Source organism: Pollicipes pollicipes, unplaced genomic scaffold (genome assembly GCF_011947565.3).
Source record: "Pollicipes pollicipes isolate AB1234 unplaced genomic scaffold, Ppol_2.1 Scaffold_4295;HRSCAF=5057_pilon_pilon_pilon, whole genome shotgun sequence".
Taxonomy (NCBI): Eukaryota; Metazoa; Arthropoda; class Thecostraca; order Pollicipedomorpha; family Pollicipedidae; genus Pollicipes; species Pollicipes pollicipes.
In genome coordinates this window covers 11420312-11443570 of record NW_023596461.1, presented here as the reverse complement: position 1 = coordinate 11443570, position 23259 = coordinate 11420312, and the positions used below count along the sequence as shown (strand labels likewise).

Sequence of the window (23259 nt, the reverse complement as noted above, 5' to 3'; positions counted from 1 at the left end):
ACAGAGCCAAATTGCTGCTAATGCTGGGAAGTCACCAACTGACATGATGGCAACGCAGCTTAGCTTAAGTATGACATCGATAACGACGGAGAGAGATTAGCGGCCGCGACCTGGACCGGGGTCCCCACACTGCCGTCTCAGCAAATACGCCAAATGCTCATCACACGGCGACAAGACTACGATCGCGAACCGCTGCGTTCCTCATCAGCACTGCTCCATGCCGTGTCGGACTGGAAGGGACAGGGAATCCATTCTGCTATTCCTTTTGTCTTGAGGCTGACCTCAGTCCATCTGGCAGTAGGAAGCGGTTGCGACAGGAGGCGTTCGACCCTGGTCCTCCCCACCAGGACGTACTCGAATCAGCTTCCAATATCCAATCCGCTCTGACCCAGTTTCTCTGATTCACGCCCATTGGGATGCCTGGGAGGCTGATGCCCGTAAACGCCACGTTAGACCCCCGTTGACAGTCTCGGCCTCCGACCAAACGCCGCCCATAAACCCACATCTCGCTCACTTCCCCCTCCCCTCTCTCCGCCCTCTTCCGTCGCCCCATGTGTGTGTGTCTCTCTCTCTTCAGACGTCTGATTTTGACAGCCTGGTCGAAAGATTAGCGTCAAGTGTGCCTGACGGCGGCGTAGCCTGAGCGCCTGTGGGTTGGAGCCGAGTCGGCGGCGAGGCGGTGGTGGCGCGGCCAGCGTCTAGCGGCGCAGCCTCAGTCCGGCCACCTGGTCCTGGAGCAGCTGGCACCTGGTCTTGGAGCGGCTTGGGCCTAGTGGCGCCAGCCTCAGGCCGGCCACCTGGTCCTGGAGCGGCTGGGTCTAGTGGCGCAGCCTCAGGCCGGCCACCTGGTCCTGGAGCGGCTGGGCCTAGTGGCGCAGCCTCAGGCCGGCCACCTGGCCCTGGAGCAGCTGGCACCTGGTCTTGGAGCGGCTGGGCCTAGTGGCGCAGCCTCAGGCCGGCCACCTGGTCTGGAGCGGCTGGGTCTAGTGGCGCAGCCTCAGGCCGGCCACCTGGTCCTGGAGCGGCTGGTCTAGTGGCGCAGCCTCAGGCCGGCCACCTGGTCCTGGAGCGGCTGGCTCTAGTGGCGCAGCCTCAGGCCGGCCACCTGGTCCTGGAGCGGCTGGGCCTAGTGGCGCAGCCTCAGGCCGGCCACCTGGTCCTGGAGCGGCTGGGCCTAGTTGGCGCAGCCTCAGCCGGCCCACCTGTCCTGGAGCGGCTGGGTCTCGGTGGGACCCAGGTCCTCGGCCAGGTCCAGGCTGTCGCTGCGGAACGTCTCCAGCTGCTCCGTGCTGGCCACGTGCTGCAGCGGCCGCTGGGCATTCGGCTGCCGGACACACATCGGTATGTCACCTGTCGTCTATCACGCCGGGATCCGGACACACGCCGGTTATGTCACCTGTCACTGTCACGCCGGGATGCCGGACACACACCGGTATGTCACCTGTCGCCTGTCACGCCGGGATGCCGGACACACCAGTACGTTACCAGCGGTATGTCACGCTGGGATGCCGGACACACACCGGTATGTCAGCTGTCGTCTGTCTCGCTGGGATGGCAGGTACACACACCGGCATGTCACCTGTCATCTGTCACGCTGGGATGCTGGACACACACCGGTATGTCAGCTGTCGTCTGTCACGCTGGAATGCCGGACGCACAACGGTGTGTCACCTGTCGTCCGTCACGCCTACTCTGGACACAGACTGGTGCCTGGCGTCCGTCACGCGCACACTGGACACTGCCCGACATGTGACGTCACGCGGCTGTCATGCTGACACCGCACATTGGGCAGCATGTCACCTACCATCGGTCACACTAGGCTATCGGTCACGGACCAGCGCGGCGACGCAGGAAATGGGTTGGATGGTGTTATCGCAACGAGCGGGTGCCACAGTCCCTCATGATAAGCATTGCAAGCAAGAGTAAAGTATGCAATACTTTGGAAACGTTCCTTTACACCTGCAGACAGAGCCGCCTCGGCGCCCTGTTATCACCTGTTTGAGGCCCACTGGGGAGTGGACGCTGTGCGCGAGCGGCAGGCGCGATTTCGTGTCAGGTCGAGTACGCACGCCAGGGCCAACATTGGGGTGCGTTCCACTATACTCGAACCGAACATATCTCCGTCCTACGAGTAGGAAGACCGAAACTATAAGGTACTGCTCGTGATCATATTTGTCAATTTCATGTTATATTTCAGACTGTAGAAGCTTAACTTGACCGGCCCATGTTAAAACCGTGTTATTCCACCTTGTCACTTCAGTGCGAAGATTGACACACACTACTGTTACGTAACATTTTAGACGTACATCATTGCTGAAGCTTGTTCCATCTTATGCTTGATTATGCGGCTTGCTCCGAGGTATGTTTAATTTGATAAAATAAACTCACTTGTAACTATTGGTGTGGTTTGCTTATATACTGTGCTTTATCTATATGCTATATATTTGTGTGCAAAAGATTGCACTAGACAACACATTTACATTTTTGTACAATATGCTCCTCAATACGTCACCGTTTAGTTACGTAACTGAACTTTTTATTACTGTCTGTGCCAAGGCACAAACAACCAACGCGATTGACTTAAAACTCAATGGCTAACGAGCTAACTAGAGTCGGTGCCAGACTGGCCGTGTCAGAACTGCTACCCCGGCGGACGGACCGGCCCACTCGTAGCATTTCATCTTGTCGATAGGTGTCTGGTTAAGTGACATCGGATTAAATGACACTCATTCATTAAATGCAATGTGTTTGCGGGGTCCCGATGTCGCTATGTGCACATGCTTCGGCCCTTTTTCGTGGTGTTCTTGTGTATTTGTCTGTAGTATTATATTTCGTACTGTATTGACATGCTCGGTCACGGCGCTTTTCTGAATTTATTCGGTCCCAGTCTAAATCCCGCCATAACTAGCATTGCTGTCCAAACTCTTGCATTATGTGGCACAAAATGCGATCCGTGATCAAAACTTGCACTTAACCTTTAAACTAATGGAAAACCAATTTCTGTCCGTTGATGCCACAAAGCGTGTCGACGTACGCGAAACACCAGCAATTCGATGATTTTGTCTTGACCTTGGGCGCTTCCTGGACTTTGCGGCGGCCGGATTCGCTTGACGTTGCTACGACGCGATGCATGTCTGGTTGACCTTCAAATCGGTTGTGCAAAATACTCTGCACAACTTCGCGTGCAGCAAGCTCAGAAATAAGAGGGTTTGAAGTCTTCAAAAGGGCGCGACTGAACTGCATTGAATGATCTTGAAAATTGGTATCTCAGTTGCAAACCCCATTCCAATGTGGAATACCTTCTTTAAGCTGATTTGGCCCGCTATGTTTGTTAAGGTGCCCAACGTTTACCTAGCTTATCAGTTATGAAAAACTTATCACCCAAGGTCTAACTTCCACAAACATTATGGGATAGCTGTCTTTACCATGCTTTTACATTTTTGTGGATTGATAGGAAAACGATACCATGATGAAACCGAAAAATTACCTGCAATTCTACCCAACACCGAAGATCGAGGGCAGAAATGCGACATTGACCAAGGTCCTGAAATATCATTCTGTGCTATGAATCCTGAAATGTTATTATATGTTGAAATGTTATTTCGATCCAAGCGTGGCATACTCGTTACCACATGCTGTTGTATGAGGCAAAGTGGAAAGAGAACCTAAAGGCATTGTTCCCACCATACATAGAGTATAGCACCGGCGAAGAAGACTACGAGGAGATAATTATAAAGATAATGAGGCTAGCCGCAGCAAAGAGATGCCATATGCGACCAATGCCGTCATCGATATAGAAAATGTTCGGAAATGAACCATTCTCCGCACTTTCCATTCATCACCAAACACTTCTCTGAGTGGGTGTAAAGCTTCCAGAGCAGTCCAGTCAGTCAAAACCGCAGTCCGAAACAGCTTCTACAAATTCCAGCCGTAGTTGTGAGTGAATAATTGTTTACGCGTGAATTGGTAAAACTTCACGACCCGCGATCAAAAAGGTTTTGCCACATAAACAACGCTGGTGCGAAATGGTGTACCAAATGCACGAGCTGTTGCAAAAGCATTGACCAAATACTGGAATGTCACTGGTGTAGCTTGTGTTCATCGTTTAACATTTCGCCTCCATCCCCTCCATCTGGAAAAACATGTTTGGCCACGAGACGAAACGTTTTACCAAACGGCTATTTGGACAAAAATATGACTGTAATCTGTAATCTGTTTTGGACCGCAGTTGTTCCGCGCAGGCAGCTATTCGGACTAAGATTCAACAGTATCTTTTTCAACCTGTTTCGGACTGCAGGAATTATTGTGGAAGATTTGCAGTCGCCCAGAGTAACGATTGATGATCAATGGAATTTGTGGTACAATGCTGTATTTCCGAAACGTTTCGATGTTGATAACGACAATACTCTTAGTTGGCGGTTCTGCACTGCGACTTGACTGAATGCATTTTGTGATTGTCTCTTCACAGTCTTGTCCTCCAATGTCATTACTCAAATATCGTAAGAATGATGGCTTCGAATTTCCCCTCTATATTCCATCACGCAGCAGCATTTCGCAAAAATAAGATCAAACTTGGTTCGGAACAATTTCCCGGGACATTTGTCACTGTAAAATCCCTGCTCGAGACCGAAGGTAGACGGCAGAAGCGACTCCAGTGCTGGAAAGTTGTCTTACCGGCCCGCGTGGTACTATGTATATATCTATGCTTATATATACATATATATATATATATATATATATATATATATATATGATAGATAGATACATATATAACTATATATGATATATAATATATATATATATATATATATGATAGATAGATACATATATAACTATATATGATATATATATATATATATATATATATATATATATAATATATCGGCTATCGGCTGCATGGCCAAATGAGCAAACCAGTTGTTACAGAGCCACATTGCATTATACCGGTATCCATAATCCTACTTTATATCACACTTTGGTGGGCCATGCATATCGTCTGGCAGCGAGGCTCTTCGAGACGTGCGGTGTATGGTTGTCTCGTCCCCGCCCTCTGTCAACGTCGTCCCGTCCTCTGCTAACGTTGTTCCCGTCCTCTGCTAACGTTGTCCGGTCCTCTGCTAACGTTGTCCCGTCCTCTGTTAACGCTGCCCCGTCCTCTGTTAACGTTGCCCCGTCCTCTGTTAACGTTGCCCTGCCCTCTCAGAGAGCGTCTTCTCTCGCATTGCAGACCATTTATTTTACCGTTCTATCCTCTGTGGGAAAAGTAGCGTGAGAAATTATTAAATTCCAATAGGCCGGCAATTAAATAAACTGCACGTTGTTTTTTCAGGAAGCGTCTTGTATGTCACGGTTTTCTGCGCATGTTTAAAGATCATTGGGTGATATTGATTTAATTTCCCGGTCTCGGACAGGAATATCGGCCCTCCGTCCGTCCAGTGCTCGGCTCGCCCCCTAACCAACCCAGTTATTGATACAAAACGACGCCTTGATTCAGCTACTTCCTTGACCATCGGCCGATGTTTTCTTAACTGAGCCTCTGCTCTACATCTCCGTTGCTTTCAGCGTGCTTCTGCCGCGTTGTTGTGAGTACACTGGTTGAGCAAGCGCCAAAAATGTTAAATTACTGTCCGCTCATCACAGCTTGAATGGACGACTTAGTCTCTCTGGCAACGCGTCTTGTTCTGAACATGAATTATATATTACCTGGCATCGGTATTCCATTCCTGCTGTTGGAGTCATCGTCATAGCACCGACTTGTTCGTGAATAGCAGATTGGGCCGCAATGCCGTGAACACTAAGTGAGCCTCACAGAAAGGTATCATAGATGCCAGAACTGTCTGAATGTCGTGGGAAAGGGCGGCTTCATATCCTGTGATTTGTATTCCGCACTGCCAAAATGCTCGTGCTTTGTTGCCCTCAACGGTGCGCGGCGCTCACGGCGGCCGGTGGGGGAGGGATAACAGTGTGCTCTGGCGTTTCAGTATCCGGGTCACTGTCGGTGATGTAAAGTGGGCACGGTGGTTTCCAAAATAACCGGGCTGCTAGATCTCGGTCAGTTTATCCAACGAGCGTACACCTGCGAGGGTGGCCACACACTCCCACCCGCCCGCCCTGGTGTCGTCGGTGTGCTAGGACGAGTGTGAACGTGCGGCAAGACGGCGCTCACCTTTGGGTGCATCAGCACGAACGGCAACTCCGCCACCAGCTCGCCGCCCAGCGCGCCCAGGAACAGCTTCACCTTGACCGAGTAGGAGACGACAATGCCGAACACGTCTCGCTGGTCCGGGTTCGCCAGCCTGCAGAGAACAGGGGCAGAATGAATCGACCTTGCGCTGCTGAGCATTGGCCAGGAACTGTCCAAGATGACCCTATCTCTGACGTCAGGAAATGTCGAGGATGACCCTATCTCTGACGTCAGGAAATGTAAACCATCGGCGCTTGTCCCTCTCAAAGCATGCTTATGCAACGTTCTTTGCTTGATGAAAATAATGCAGCTATTGGATCACTGAATTGATGCTGGCATATATTTTCGAATACTCAGAGCTCTTTATTGGGCTCTGAACCTACATCGCTGGGTGCACTAAGCTACATGGCCGCACAGTACTTGTGGTACCTGACCTGATTCTCGGTTTGCGTGCCATATGCCATGGCCGCTGCCAACTGTCAGCTGCCAGCTGCCCTTTTATGGACACTCATGGTTTTGTTGAACGACTTTCTCCGATGGTCATTACTAAGAAACAACCTGACGACCACCTCGACGGCCAGTCCTTTCCTCTGCCGCGGAGCGAGTCACGCCTCACCGCATGGCCCCTTCCACTCAGAAATAGAGCGTGTCCCTTCCCTCCTATACAACAACGACGGTTTTGCCCCCCCCCCCCCCCCCCCGGAGCGCTTGTTTGTCTCACTCGCTCATCAGTCGGCAGCTCAATCATGGTGACGCCTTTGATGGTGTCGCATTCCGGAATTAATTACGAAAGATAAACGCCCAGATTTGGGAAGAGAAAAACAAGAGTAAAAGTGAAGGAAATAATGAAAAGAGCGGCGATGATAAAATTCCAGTTGGACATTCCAGTAAACATCCTTGGGGAGTGTGCGAAATCCTTGGGCTATATGGAAAATAGGACTTGTTTTTATTTGCCCTGGAATGGTAATAACCAGTGGTGCATTCCAGGAGGGGGATGGGGGGGACACAGGAGGCACGTGCTCGTTCTGATAAAAATGTTTTGATATTTTATGTGAACTAATGTATTCATTAATCATAATCCAAATATGTAATCATATTCACATAACTACAGCTACTGCATTGCGGATGGGAGGGTGGAGAAGGCGTTACGTGTTTAGAGGCCCACAAACAGTCGTATTTCTCGCAGCCAGTGCAGCCAGTGCATTTCAACGCGCATGGCTCAGATTTGTCGCTTGCAACAACGCCAGGGGCTATCATAACAGGGTGGTCGGGTGAGAGTTGTGTTCTTTGATGGCCGCGCAGTGCGTCGACGTTCTTGATCACTATGAGGCACGGGCGATATCCAGTCAGCTTGGGGAAAATATGATATAGTTCTTGTTGTGGGCCACTCACTACTTATAACTGTTTATCCACTGCACAATCAAAAGTAAAGAAGGGCCCTGGGTTGTTGGCATGTTGCATACGGACGATAAACAGCTCTCCTTTATATTGGAGAGGGATCCGTCACAGTTTACAGACAGAAATCCGTCCCCAAGCATGTGTTAGCCGCTTTGATAAGCGGAACATACACAGAAGGAGATGTCCGTCCCAAGACCATCTAAGTAGTTTTATCTGAATGACAAGATTTATTAATGCCGGCGGGGTCATCACACTGCCGGCTTATGTGTCACGTCAGTAAGGATTTTCGCCAGAATGGTTGTATCGGCGTCTGTTTGCGAGTTAGGCTGGACAACGTTTAGCATCTTTGTCTGTTTACTTTGGTTAAAATGCTGGCACTATAGTCTACTTGAAGCTGAACGTTGCGGGCATTCGGTTCTGTTATTATTCAACGTAATGGATATTGAGACCCTTATAGTTACGACTGGGCCCGCAGGTTTGGACTTGTTCGACTAGGTAGAGTGACGTGGGAACATACCATACGGTGAGAACCTATAAATATATATATATATATATATATATATATATATATATATATATATATATACATAAACTATGCGTATTTCTTTCAGATAAAAGATATGCCAACGTTTTAAAGACGCAGGCACATATTTGCGTGGACGCAACGGTACATTTTCCATTTAAAATCTCACATGCATTATTCATGACTAGGACAAATCGTCCAAATCGATGCACGAACACTCAAAACGCGCCTCTTCAGCGAGCCCAGGGCGCGGAGCTCACTCACAGCGTGCTCGAGGCCAGTCCAGTGTCCTGCTGCTTGAGCTTGCCGTCGAGCGCGATGCCCCTGCGGTTGTTGTTCTCCAGGGTGGGGCTGAGCATGAGCACCTTCTGCAGGCACTGCCCCGGCTCCACTGGGCACCCCTCTCTGCGGCAGGCACGCGGCTGCGTTGGACACAACTGACAGGCGTGTCGCGAGGTACCCTTCTCATCGCATTTTTTATTGATCTGGAGTCCACCTGTCGCAGGCGCGGACATCGACCACCCTGTGTAGTCGCATCAGGTGGTCATCATCCGTCAAGCGGTGCTGAAAAATTTCTAGCAAGGCTGATTTGCTCATTGCCCGTAGCTGGCCATCGACAAGCAGGTGCGCCATTGGCCTGTACCGAAGCGTGATGGGGATCGAGTGTATCATGCCGATATATATATATATATATATATATATATATATATATACATTATATATTTACATATATATGCGACGGTATATATATATATATATATATATATATATATATATGTGATATAAGTACATGTGCTATATATATATCTGGTTATATCTATGTGACGATATATGCGGATTAGGTTTGGAATCCACCTGGACGGGCGTAATTGGTATGGTGCGTGATGGGCGTTATACGGAGCAATGCAATATATATATATATATATATATATATATATATATATATATACATATATATATATATATATATATATATATATATATATATATGTATGGTGCGATATAAGTATATGTGCTATATCGTCAAGCTCCCGCACCGATGCCCCTTGCCAGTGAGTCTGTCCGGACACATATGACGCCAGCTGACAGCGAGCCCGATCAGCACAATCACTTACCCGGTACAGCACAATCACTTCCTCGGTACAGCACAATCACTTACTCGGTTTCGACGCTGGCCACGGTGGCCTTGTAACTGCCGTTGGAGAAGATGCACACCTCGACGCCCTGCTGGATCGCCGCCTTGATCCGCTTCACCGTCTTGTTGCTGTGGTTGCGGATGCAGATGTTGACCGCCACGTTCTCGCCGTGGTGGTACAGCTGCCGATGACGGAACGGTGCGGATCAGGTTTGGAATCTACCTGGACGGGCGCAATTGGTATGGTGTGTAAGGGGCGTTATGCGGAGCAATGCAAAAAAAATGCACCCGTCCAGCTGTCTTTCCCTGCAGGCTGCGCTGAACAATCATCGTTCCTTTTGAACATGCTACACCTCGCAGGGACGTTCCATGCCAGGTGGCGTCTTGGTAATGCTGGGTGAAGTCGAAATGGACCCCCAAAGCATTGCGACCTACTGAAAGCATGCAGCATTCTCTTGAAGTCATTTTCACAATGTTCTGGGAATGCGCAAGCGAGCATCAACTCAGAGATCCATCCCAAAACATTGGGATAAGCTTTTGAGTCCTTGACGCATGGCCAAAACGTGACAGGAATATCTGAAATTTTTCAAATATCGATACAGAGCTTCGAAGATAAAAGTAAACCATGTAGACAATGATGCACCAGCAAAAAATCGCCTTGAAAAGATAAGAAAATCTTTAAGAACAGTGAAACCTGTGAACAGATGCTATACTACAATGCCGACAGTATATGCTCTCAAGATTACTCCCGTATCCAAACACAGGCATGCTTTCTGTCATAAGTAATGATCCAAATTGACCCCGTATGGCACGCAGCACCGCACAGACGCGGTTGGAATATCGCATCTCTTTGAGGGAGTCATGCTCACCAATTTGGACCCAGACCCCAATTGACACAGTAAACCCAGCATCAAGAGCGCTGGACAGGGCGCCAGGGAAAATCCGGCGCACTCTCCGGTTGATGTCATGCCATGTGCTTACTACGAATCGTTTCATATGTATGGGTTGATGTTTGATTCCAGTCAATGGTTACAACATACACGATCAAAACGAAGATGCTGGCATCTGATGACACGTCAAGAGTTTGGGAAAGGCCTATAGAGTCGAACAAAACGCTCTTTTCACATTGGTGAAGGTTAGATGTGAGCGCAGCGTGGCTGCGGGAGGTCACAATGGCCGATGGCAGGTGGCTCCAGGACGAGGCCGCACGGTGTGAAAACACCCTACGCGACATGGACAGCCGGAAAGGAGACCGCTCCAAAGCTGCGGCACCTGCCGACCTCTTGGTGCGCTCACAGCGGTCCGAGGAATGAACAGCAACCGGACCGCGTCCGGCGCACGGGGGTCATTTAGGGCCCTGAAGACGCCAATATGGCCGCGGCGCGTAACAAGGTCACTGATTCCGCGCCATTGCGGCGACGTTACGACCGGTGAAATACGATCTGGGCCCCACGCCCCGAGACGGTTCTGGCCGCGTAAATTGCGGTTTTTTGCGCCCGGCCGAGATAGCAGGCGGCGGCTCCGCCCCAGCCTGGGAGGCAGTACAGGATGTAGGAGAAAAATGGGCCCGGATAATGAGTTTGCAGACCTTGGGAGTGAGACGATGACGAAATTTGTGCAAACAAAACAGGATGGGATTGCGCTTTTCCAGTAACCTGGATGTGTGCTTCTCCCAGGAAAGGATACGATCGATGGTCACCCCGATCATCGTCACGGACGACGGGGGTAGATATTAAGTTGGAGATGTCAAGATGGAAGGATGAGGTATTTTCTGATGGTCTGGGGCGTGCCGACTAAAAGAAGGGTGATCTTGATAGGGTTCATCTTCAGAGAATTGGCAGTGAGGCAGGATTGGAGGGCAAGGATGGTTTCCTCCTGAAGAGATTTCAGAGCGGGCGAGTGCTCGGGGTAAGCGGTGTCGAGGACCCGGGTATCGTCGGCGTAGGAAACCAGACACTCGTGAGGCAGGTAGGATAGAAGGTCATTTGTGAAGAAGCTGAAAAGGATTGGGCCCACCAAGAATCTCCCAGGGACACCGTGGGATAAGGGAAGGGAAAGTGAACCACCTCTCACCACCTGTCGCCGTACATCAAGTTGACTATTAAACTTCTTCACACAGGGAAAAAGTTGAAAAAACTTTCACGCACAGGGAAAAACGCAGGTCACGCTGGAAAAATCGACTAGAAGAAGCAAATGGGTTCCTATGACAGCGAAACAGCTTTTTTTTAGCACAATCAGTGGCGTGCCATCGACTCCGACAGCCCTAGATGAAGACAATGCACTCATAGTCTTTGAAAGCTGGATAGGCTTACAGGGTGTAAAACTAGCCTGACCGTGATTACGCATGGTGGTCGTGGAGAGAGATGCGGGACGCATGGCTGTCCGTTTTCAGCTCGGCCGCGATTTTTGGACCAACTGAGGCGAGGTGATGGTTAAAATCGTCGGCCATGTCAGCGGGCATTACCTCCTTGGCGCCACCTCCCCCGCCCCTGGCAGGTCTGAGTCCAAGCTTGCGGATTGCCCGCCAGAAACCAGCCCTGTCGGAAAACATACTGGCGTATAGAAAGTCCTGCTTGGCCTGAGCGCAGCAACCTTTAACCCAGCGTTCGCAGTCGCCGATGTACTGCGCGGTTCTGTGCGGTGTGCGGTCGGTCTCCGCACCGTAGCTGCGCCATGACCGGTAGGCGTGGTCGCGCTCCCGCATCACACACAACAGATCGGAAGTCCTCAATCCAGGAGCAGCGTGGACGCGGGTGTCATTGTCCTCAGAGGACAGTGCATATCAATGGCGCCTGACCAGACGCACATGAACTCCTCCAGCTTCCCCGCCACACCCACGGCCCGGTACAACGGGTCCCAGTGTGCCTCCAGCAGATGCGGACTGGGTGCGTGCCTGCAGATGTTGCGCCAGGGCGAATACGAAAAGAAACAGGACGCAAATTCTGCTGCCTGAACGGGACACGAAACATAGTGGTGAGGTAGTTCGCAATAGGCACCGGCGGCACCAGAACGGTGCCCTCCAGCTTCGGCACGTTGGTAATTACGTGGTCCAGGAGAGTCGCGGTCGGCTCGAGGTGGGGCGGTGTGTCTATATTGACTCTAGCAGTTGACTCATCTATATTGACTCTAGCAGTTCGTCCGGGCGTCGTTACCAACTGTGGATAGCACTGAGCAATGACGACACCGAGCATACCTGCATGGGCTATATCCATGGTTCTGGGAGTTTTAATGGGGTTTCCATTGGTACTAATCGCTCGCCCTTGACCTCCCGGTGTACATTCGCCAGGGCGGTTGCTGTATCGGGATGTATTTATCGCAAAAAAGCGTGCAAAATACCTCCGAACATGTTTCGTGATTCTTAGCAGCCGTCTCATACACCGCTATCCGGTTTGATCTCGATTCCTGGGAAAAACAATCTGGCAATGGGCCTGACGCGTCGGGGACTTGGACAGCTGTATGCTGACCAAAACTGAGCAGCAGCCTTCTTAATTACACGGTGTCTTGAGGCCGAGTTCGACTGAGACTCGAAATCTGGTAATTCACCTAGAAGGTGAGCCATGGCGGTACAGCCGTGTGGTGACGCTGTGTCAGGCTGGAGGGGGGGGGGGGGGGGGGGGGGGAGGAGAGGGCCCGTCACGCGCGGTCTCCGCACGCCGGCGGGGGCAAGCTCCTGGACGTCATCATATTTTTTTTTGTGGCGTGGCGCTCGAGATGCGCTTCGAGGATCGGATGTCAGCGCAAATAGCGATGAGCCTAAAACACGTCATTAACCATGTGAATCGTAGTCGTGTGCGCACCACTAATTCGCTTTTCGGGAAATGCATTGTTTTCCGGAATGGGCGACACCACGTTATCCCTAATTGAGATGCAGGTGCCCACGTCATCCGCTACCCGGATTATGAATGGTTTTCAACATCAGTAATATGCTGTTAATGTATTAACATCGGTTAATGTAATAAGATATTCAGTTAGATCACAGGATATGAGACTCAGATGTTGTCACGGACGGTTGCCTGGACATCTGTAATCGGCAGACGCCAAGCAAAGACATATACCTTTATGACATTTGCAATCAATATGCTTTGCTCTTATCATATTTGCTGGAATCGCTCAATGACCATTATATATGTACCGAACACTGGACACAATTAGTTATCAGTTAAGCCTTGTTTAATGCTCAGAACAGCAATCGCACTTCCATTGAGACCAATGGCACACTTGTTCTGTCTGACGCTGCAGATTGGCTTTTGTACAGTGCGCCGCTGATCAGTATGGCGTAGTAAGTGCCCCTCAGTGCGAGCAGGATGTTATTAGGCATAAGCAGCACGACATAATGGAAGCATTCGTGGAATCCCGGGGGACAATCCCTCCAAGGCCGGGTTGACGGGAGCAGCAGTGTAAATGCTCGGAGTGTCTTAGTACAGAAGGCGCCGAGCGATGTGCGATGTCCACCTGTTTTCTCAGCCGCTGGTGTTATATGCAGGTTGTTAGTTGCTACCAAGCTAGCTCGGACTGCTGTACACGCTCAACAAGTCCAACCTTTCGCAGATCCTTAGCTTTCTCTCACCACACCATACCAAAACTTCGTGACAAATTTTGTCAAGCCTCAGATATTTTCTGTTATAAGCAGACGTGTGTTGAACCAAATGTGCGCACTCTTAAACAAAAGCCCTCTGCAACGAACACCACCACACTGATCAATAAACGCTTCTATTCAATCGTGTGTAAGCATTTTTGTTAAAAGTGTTACTAAATTACGAATCTGCCATTCCATTCCCTGAATTTCATAACGCCACTGAGTAACATGACGTGGTGTAAGATGAATATGCATATATTTACAGGGCCATCTGTTCATTTCGTCTTGGGGCGTTACACTATGATTCAAAGCAACGTCATAGTTGAAAGCACGCGCCACTAACTCTTCTACCCCCCCCCCCTCCCCCGTAGGACCGTTTTAAGACCGTACAGCTAAAGCAGCATACCTAAAAATTCGCGACAAAATTGAAAATGCCGAATCCATCAGAGAAATAGACTTCAACATCGTACATATTAAGCGGAAGCCACTTTCGTTGACCGAGTCAAAAGTCATTAGCCAGCACCCGGCCGGGGAAGCTGGTTTTCCCCCTACAGTTTTTCGAACACAAGTCGAAAACGAACGCTCGCGGCACACTGAATTTTAAGTAGCTGTTCACTTATCGATTTAGCATCGTTTGTGCGGACTGAGGTTTTGATGTACCAAGATCAGTGACCTAGGCCATGTTAAAGAGATCAACATCTACAAAGCTGTGAACACACATCACTTTTTGTGAATCATTTGCCATCGTTCAAATTTGTTATAGTAATGGAGCATGATAGTTCCTACAGTTTGATGCTTTAATTTTTTCGCAAAATACGAGGTCAGTGAATTGAAGTTAGGTCTATGTTTGCTATTTTTCGTAACTCAATTTCGATTTGTACTTGTTTTTGTGTCGTCTTGGTGTTTGCATATGAGAAGCGTGCTAACTCACATGCGCAACCATCATACGACCACAAAGCAGGTGACCTGGACCCAGGTCATCATCTATCTCTAAGGGTGCCTTCTACCAAACACACTCGGATTTCAAAATAGGAAGTCATAGTAGATAATTTTGGATGCAAAGTTCGAATGCTCCGCTGAGAACGTATTGTGACATAATTACAATGCATAATGAGATCATCATACTCAGTTTGTTCTCAGTTTGTTTCAACTGGATTGCCGAGAGTCGAAGGGGCTATGCATAATGTAGACAAGAGGTATGCGATAATACGTACCTGTAGATGTACGATACACCATTGCTAACCACAGAAAAACATTGAATTTTTCACAAAGAGCCAGTTAGAACTCAATTTTGTTCATTCGAATGGCTTATAAATTTGACCTAAGCTGACCAAAAATGACCTCTAGGTCACCCTAGAATGGTGCTGTTGTGCCTGGAATACTTTTGTCTCACAGCTGCACCCAATAAAATAAACCTATTCAAAAGTACATTGTGAAGAAATATCTGGTTCTTGTAGGCTACCAGTAGACCAATTTTGAATGGTGGCTTGATCTGACCTGACCCATGTGTGGGACAGAAATGGTCGGAATGAGCTCCCCGCGGACTTGACGTTTATTTCCGTGCACTTAATATTTACCTTGACGCGTTAACGTTGGTTGTAACTGCATCTGTCGGAAAGACGGTTTTTTACATTTCGTGACCTCTGATGGCCTCACATTTGACCTAAGACAAAAAATTTGGTGAAAATTCTTCACGATTTGACGAGACCTTCACAACGGTATTTTTTTTCTCATACGAAGTCTTGAAGTTGGAGATCCCAGGGGGGGGGAGGGGGCGGAGTCAACTTTCCACCGGCCGGGCGCGGTTATCCCAAACCCCCCGACTGGGCGCGGGTTAACTCGCAGGACATGTTTGGTCACATGCCACTTCCGCACATATTAACACGCATTGAAGTAGCGCGGCACACACAAAAACCAGTCATACCATTCAGAAACTAATTCCGGTATCGTTTTCGGTACCACGGGTGGCAGATCCTACGACTGTCTGGATATTACTGCGCGAGTTCACTTGCGGCATGGTGCTGGCCCGATGTCAATTCATAAGTAAACCTGTGGTTGGATGGATGGGCATCCGGTGGGAGGGGGGGGGGGGGACGAAGCTGATGGTTGTGTTTAACATGACCAGAAGATGCTCATGCGCTTCAAATGCATGCACAACTTCGCAACGTCAGTGATGACAGGTTGGCATTCGGTTGAAGCGCGGTACCCGACGGACGAAGCTGCGACTACATTTACCCTTGTTTGCCCACAAGCTCCGTGCCCCATTTAACGGTCTCAGCTACGCGCTGCCTACGCGTGCCTGGTTCGCTCCAACTCCCTAGTGTGGCAAGGCACGACCTTTCTCTCGCGTGGAAGCAAGGGGCTGTTGTTCGCTGGGACGGTGGGCTGAGCGCTCTTCGTCACCTGCTCATGGGCGGTGATTACCAGAAAAAAGATACCTGGACGTGGAGAAAGGAGAGGAATGCTTTGATAAAGCAACATTTCAGGGAACGACGAGGCCTGAACATGCCGAAGGATGTGCGAGCGAGCGCCTCCGCTGACCTGCTTATCCAACGTCGCCTCCAGCTCCAGCTCCCCAGGACTCAACATGAAGTCCTTCCTTACGATGGTGCAGGGCTGTCTGCCTCCCTTCGATGGAGAATACTGCACCTTTCGGATGTTGAGAGCCACTGTTGCCCTGTAAACAAGACCTGCGCGGTGACTACCCGCTGCCTCCAGCTAACATACGTTCACCATGCATTGACGTATCGGTACTTCCTGCAGCTTCGCGGCCATAGGACCATCGCTTTGATGAAGCTTTCAAGGCTTGAATACTTGCTGAAGCCGCAAAGTCTAGCAACGCTAATTTGCTTCGCAAACCACGACTTCCGCCTTTCAGTGGAACACGGTCAATAGTCACGATTGACATAGACTGTTTATGCAATGCATTTCCGACTTATTCCCCGAATGCCGCTATGGCAGAATCCTATCTATAGCGTCTGACCGTAATAATCGAAGCAGATACCCATGGTCCGCAACGTATGTTGTTGCGCTCAACGCTGTAGCATCATGCTATGGAGATATTTCTGCTCAGAGATCCGGCGGACGAGTTAAGTGCACGTGTTGTGGGCGCGCGCATGTGGGAGTTTACGTCTGTGCGCTACAACCATCTTCGAAGGACACGATATGATCAGTTCGGTTTGCTTTTAATCCAAGTGCGCATTTTGGCTCAATGTGAAAAGTGAAGACGTCTTGTCCAATGCTTGCTTTCCCTGGGAAATATGCACTCCGAGCAAATGGTTATATTTACAGACTTATGCGTCGCGTACATGTAAATGCCGCTCGTCGAAATTCACTTAAAAAACAACATTGCTGTCATATTTTGTTGCCAGTCTTAGTATCACATACATACGCAGCTGATATGAGAGGTTGTGTTTTTACACTTTGGGGTATGTACCCACCATGCATACCACCATACCCACGTGAAGTATAGTGGCTAATGAAGCAGCCATATTTGTCTTTTTCATCATTTATCAAACACACGCTACGTTGTTCATTCATTGTACGCCGTTCCACTGGACCATTCTCCAAGTGCCTAGCGAGTCAATCAAAGGGAAAGGAACCGGCCAAAGGCCGCCGGGTCTCGCTTTTTGGCATCTGCTTTCTTTCCAATCTAGTTCCCGATCTCATGTATCCTTTATTTCTAGAAGTATCAGCAATCGACACCTTTCGGCGTCACAGCCCGCTGGCGAACTCTGCTTTCCTGGTGTCGATCTGTCCACCTACTCGGCAATCATCTTATGTTCCTTTAATGCGTCACCAGAGTGAGTCACCAGCGGGATGTGCCGCTGAGGTCGCGGCCTGCCCCGCTCTGTCCTGCTCCCCGAGCTCTGCCCCGCTTCCCCAGCCCTGCACCGCTCTCCTACCTACGCACCGCTCCCCCCAGCTCTGCCCCGCTGTTCCCCGCTGCCCCAGCTCTTCCCCGCTCCCCGAACTCTGCTCCGCCCCCCCCCCCCCAGCTCTGCCATTCCGCTTCCCCCAGCTCTGCCTCCCGCTTCCCCAGATCTGCTCCGCTTCCCCGGCCCTGTCTCACTCTCCCCAGATCTGCCCGTTTCCCAGCTCTGCCTCGCTCCCCCCAGTTCTGCCCGTCCCCTAGCCCTGCCCCGCTCCCCTAGATTCGCCCACCCCCCAAGCCCTGCCCCACTCTCCCAGCTCTGCCCCACTCCCCCAGCCCTGCCCCACTCTCCCAGCTCTGCCCCGCTCCCCCCAGCTCTGCCCGCACCTCTTGTGCGAGCGGTCCAGCTCTGACTCGCCGACGAACAGCTTGAGGAAGTACTCGACGCCGCAGGGGTTGCCCTGGTCCGTCTCGCCAGGCTGCAGCGTGACCGACGAGGGTGCGTTCTGCGGGATGTTGAAGGTGAACGGCACCGCGTGCGGGCCGAGCTTCTTCACCAGACGCTCCTGCCGGCGGAGGGGCGTTCAGCAGTCGAGCACGTGGCGCTGGCGTGAGGCGCCACGGTCCTGGGACGCGGTCACAGTACCGGCCACCCACAGCGTTAATGCTGCAGTCAACACTTTGTTTTGAAATGGTGCAGCGTAAAAGCGGATCGGTGTGGTGAAAACAATGAGACGTCAGATGAGCCAGAGAATATGATGCAGCTTTCTGCGCACAACGAAGGATTGTACACTGTGTCCGGTTAATTCAATGAGAGACTAAAATTATGTCAACGCAGCTATTCTGCCTTAACCGCCGACCACAGAGTTTACCAAGGCTTACTGGCTTACTGGGAACCTTGACGTGCTGTGTACAGGACTCTGCGCGACCTTCGGGAGGGGCTGAGAACCGTAGGCGCCCCAGTTCGGCCCTCTGCTACAGATGTCCGTCAGCAAAAACAGCGTGGGGAGGCGTGAAGGGAGGCAAAACGTGATGCAGGAGGCAGTGGAAGAGGAGGTCTGCGTGCTATTTATACCCATCATATCACCCTGGCCAGCATCCGCAAATGCTGAGTGCTCCCAACATGGTGATGAATTGGGATTTGTTGCCCCGTCAAACGTCTTTCATACAAAAGAAAGAGGAAGCGATCTGAGTAGTGAGAACGCGTTGCCATGCCTCACCTCGGGCTGCACGTGTCTCACCATGTGGTAACACATGTGTTTTTACTCCTTTGACTCTCAGGAGCGCCTGGAGTCCGAAGTGACAAAGCATCAGTCGTCTCGCTTGCTCACCTGCAGCTTGCTCATGTTGGCCACGTCCGTGTTGACGCTGGGGTAGACCTGCTCAGAGGCCAGGTACAGGTCCTTTTGGAAGTTGAGGCCCATCACTTCGTCCTCCTCGCGACCATAGCGGAATGAGCAGATGACCTGGCCGTATACCTGCCTGCCGTCCAGGTAGCCGGGGTCGATCAGCAGCACGCCGTCTGTGGGCCGGCGGTGGGCCAGGTCAGCGGACGCGTCAGTGAACGGGATCAGTGGACAGGTCAGAACCAGATGGGTCAGTGGCCGGGTCAGCGGTGGGTCCGCGGTCGGATCAGCGGCCGGGTTGATCTCACCAGCGGGGTGGTGGGAGTGAGGTGGGGTGGGGATGGGAGTGGAGGCGTGGGTGTGGGTGTGGGTGCGGGTGGAGTGGGGCGAGGGTGAAGGTGAGGGAGGGGGGCGCCTGGGAGTGGGGAGGGGATGAAAATGCCCGTGCGGGTCTAAAGACACGGTTTTCAAGGACGTTTGCATGATTTCGCTGTGGGGGGGGGGATGGAGGGGCACCAACCAAGATTCGACCAAAAACCCATTTTAGCGCGCGGCGGAGGTGAGGCGTCCAAAACCTGTCGAACGATAGCATTGCTGGCTTTTTCGATACTTATCTTTACGTGTCTGATTGGTTTTTACTGTTGATATTTGCTAATATACATATTAATAAATGCACCAATTTGACGGCAAGGGGCTTGTACCCCCAGTGCCCCCCCCCCCCCCATGCATACGGTCCTGCTTTTCTTACACCAGGCCGGACAGCGCGGCTAGCAGAGGTATCCTAAAACGCGGGTCTTATAGAAACTGCTAGCCAACAGAAGCCACATCGGATAACTGAATCGCTAATGGTGCTTCTACACACACGCGCATACATTGCACTTGACACCCATTTTCGATATCTTGTTACGCACTAAGTGAGCATGAGTTTTGTGGGACGCGAGCTTTAAGGAGGTTTTGTATTTGCTAATGGTACGAGGCAAATAGCCGTCCGACTCGTACAATTGTAACATGTTCATGAAGCGAAATATGCTACATCATGGTCATAGTGTGCAAGAATGCTTAGCACTATCTTCCTGACCTGTTTTACAAGATGGCGAAGGACCTCATTAAGTCACAAATAGCACACAAAGACCACAAGCAGAGAATGTAGTGATACCACCAAGCACACTGGATTTTAGTATGTGTTGATCGCAACCATTTTTGATTATGCCATTGTGTTCGGTGCCAAACATAATTTATAGAAAAGTTTGGAGGAAACAAAGGAAGTACAACGTTGTTTTTGTGATTCCTGTTAAAAAGAGTATAGACTAGTGCGATGTATCCTAGGGCCTGTGACTAGTCTGGTGACGCTCCGCGATCGTGCTTCATCCACTAGGTCTTGCGCATGTCGACACATTTTCAACACGACTCTCCACACGTTCTGTTGATGCGGCTTCCACAACCGAATTCAGTGCCAACTATTCCTCGCACCGGGCTTTTTCATCCCGAGCGAGGACCCTCTGCATTGAAAGTCTATAAACTCGGTGAGTGGTGTCCTATTACATGACATTGATCCATTCACTTGGATCCATTGAGCCTTGCTGGATGACCAATCAATGCTCATCACGTGTCCCTGTGTCGCATCACTTGACCTTGACCGCCGGGCATGAACTCGCAAGTGCTAGGTGATGCAGTGAGGTCGGCTGAAAGGGAACGGTGGAGGAGGCGGGCTCAAGGCTTCGGCGTACGCCTCCCGCCTCCCAGCGACTGACTGGGCTCCACACAGCTGACAGAAGCGTAAGCGTGGTGTGTGTACAGTGGTCTGTCCGACGAAAGTGGCGTAAGTAACGCACGGTCTTTGTTGCCTAGCGTGGTGTGTGTACAGTGGTCTGTCCGACGAAAGCGTCGTAAGTAGCGCACGGCCTTTGTTGCCTGCGGCCGTCTGACGTAGCCTCGTCTGGCAAAACCAGTTTACCCAGAACTTGCCGGATGCGAAACGGTGCCCCGCGGCATTGTTCTTACCTCGCCATTTTCCTAACGTACCACGCGAGCAGCTTTTCAGCTATTGATAGCGAATGCAAAGCTGTCCAGGGTAGCAAAACCACCGAAGCTGATGTCGCTTAAGCTATTAGGAGCTCCGAAACACGTCATCGCCGGAATATGTAAAAAGACATCTGAAATGTGTTTATGAATACGCACTCATGCCGACATCTCAAAAGAATATTTCATAACCTTGGCTGTTAGACGACAGTAAAATTTGGCGTGTAATGAAGGTAAGCTATGTCGTGTATCGCACGGATACATGAATAAAAACAACGTCTTGAAACAAGACAAAAACAAGCTCGATAGCTTGCAGGTTAGATAAGACAGACCATTGCTTCTGAAAAAAGTATGCCATTTCACTTCCTTTCGGAAAGTTTCAACTGCACGGACGACGTGCGGGAAAACAGCTCATAGCCATGCTGACCTGCGTAAATAAGTTCCGTCGTCACATTACGCAGGAAAATGAATAAATGAGGCTCATAGAATCTCCACGCAGCTGACATGTAATCGGAACATTGTCTTTATAATAACCTATTGATGACCTCGACTGCAAGCACGGAAAAGTAAAGCCTGCATTAAGTGAGAGCTTTTGTAGTCAATCTGAACATAGATCTGTAGTGTGTCTACGATGGTTAATGCCTTCGGCCAAAATAGCTAGTTGCTTTGTTTGTTTAAATATTGCATGCACATGTAAACGCACGCAAGTTTCAAGCACGTAACAAGAATTGTCCTCAAAGCGATCCGCACGTAAAACTGCCTCCAGACGTCAGTGAATCTTGACTAAATTTCTGCGAAATCGCCCAGTATCTTCTGTGAACCTCGTGGCTAGAGGGGTGGGAAAGGGATGAACCCGTACGCTTTCCTTGGCTTGTCCCTGGTAATTGAAGAGGACGTTCCCCAAAAAAGAGACGTTGATTGCTACATGCGGGACAATCAGGCATTGTTTTAGCCAGTGACTACCTAATTCTTTCTAACTCGATTAAGCCGTTTGCGCTAGAAACAACACGACAGACACCCCAGAAGTGCCCCCTCAAAACCAAAGCATTTTTCGGCGTATTTTCCATGTGCCGAGTCTTTGTAAAACGGCTGGTGTCAAGACACCGCACTCGGCAGCGGGCCTGACTGCTCGGCACGAGCCGCCCCCAGCGCACGACTCACCGACGGGGGTCGACCGTCGAGATGTGGTCGACGAAGTCGCGCTTCCCCAGGTAGATGGTCAACTTGCCGTTGGGCGAGGACTTCTTGAACACTTTGAAAGAGGCCACCATGACGTCCGTGTCAGGCGGACGCAGCGGAAGACTGGCTTTGGCGGCGCCGGTCGCTAGCGCGCTCATGTTATAGCCGCGCGAGGCGATCCTGTTAGCATTCGGCTTCGGCGCCGCCTGAATCCTCACTAGTGTCGGCGGAGACACGTGCGCCCGGCCTTGGGGCGCGCGCGTCGACCGGCAGCCGCCTCCGACGCGACGGCACCGACGGAGCCGGCCGCTGCCTCCGACGGGACGGCGGCGGCCGGTTCGCCGCCGTAACGGCGGGCGGCGGGGCAAATGGTGGTCTGGTGTTTGCGTGAGCTCTTGGCACATTGGTCCGCTGGGACGCTGACGGAGTTCACACAGACTCAAGCCCTTCATTGCGCCGGCCTGGGGCGAGACGCGCCAGAACACGGAAGCACGGTATCCTAGTGGAGGACAGGCGGGAGGAAATTGGACGCGACAGCCCTCCGTTGCACCGGCGGCGGCGAGCATTAAGGGCTGCCCGCCGCACCGGTGCCGGCAGCACAGCAGTTGCAAGTCAGTAATGTATGCGCGCCCAGGCCGACATAGCTCATAACACGACAGCACTTGAACCTGATCGCAGCCTTTCCAGTTAACGACAGCCGCCCTAATTAAATGAGCTTGCGCTACGTTCAGCCGGGGATATTGCCTCTTCCCGGAAAGATTCGCCATAGAAAGAGCTTTACAACACTTTTTAAAGGCCTCTCTCAAGCGTTGCAATGACACTTATGGCTGTACGCAGCAGCTTGGATGGTCTGAAGCTGCAAGCTTTCCAGAATCCAACCACTTAGTTGAGGGCATGAAACTGTGCAGGCTGGAGATACTTGGAGCATGTTCTTCAAGCCATGAATCTCGTGGCCAGATGTGATCTCTAAAGGGCATGCAACCTGAGCCTTACCTCTCGCTGCATGGGGTAATTTGACGCCGCTC

At 50.8% G+C, this 23259-nt stretch overlaps 1 protein-coding gene across 1 annotated transcript; it reads right to left on the bottom strand.

The window, feature by feature from the left end:
• Window positions 1–866: 866 nt before the first annotated feature.
• On the bottom strand, window positions 867–22426 carry LOC119097151 (arrestin homolog). The gene is made up of 9 exons (XM_037220211.1): window positions 22226–22426; window positions 19022–19220; window positions 18078–18256; window positions 16358–16493; window positions 9265–9422; window positions 8370–8510; window positions 6167–6296; window positions 1203–1324; window positions 867–936 (listed from the first exon to the last, which is right to left on the bottom strand). The coding sequence occupies exons 1-9, from the start codon at window positions 22390–22392 to the stop codon at window positions 867–869; spliced, it is 1302 nt and encodes a 433-aa protein (XP_037076106.1). The 5' UTR covers window positions 22393–22426.
• Window positions 22427–23259: the final 833 nt, after the last annotated feature.

What these genes read in the sequence shown, in the direction of transcription:
- LOC119097151 (XM_037220211.1), bottom strand. Translation starts at nt 22,392, where the DNA reads ATGAGCGCGCTAGCGACCGGCGCCGCCAAAGCCAGTCTTCCGCTGCGT. An exon ending in GACCACATCTCGACGGTCGA is followed by an intron (nt 19,221 to 22,225) that starts CCCCCGTCGGTG and finishes GGCCCACCGCCG; the next exon opens with GCCCACAGACGGCGTGCTGC. An exon ending in TCGTGCTGATGCACCCAAAG is followed by an intron (nt 1,325 to 6,166) that starts GTGAGCGCCGTC and finishes TGTGTCCGGCAG; the next exon opens with CCGAATGCCCAGCGGCCGCT.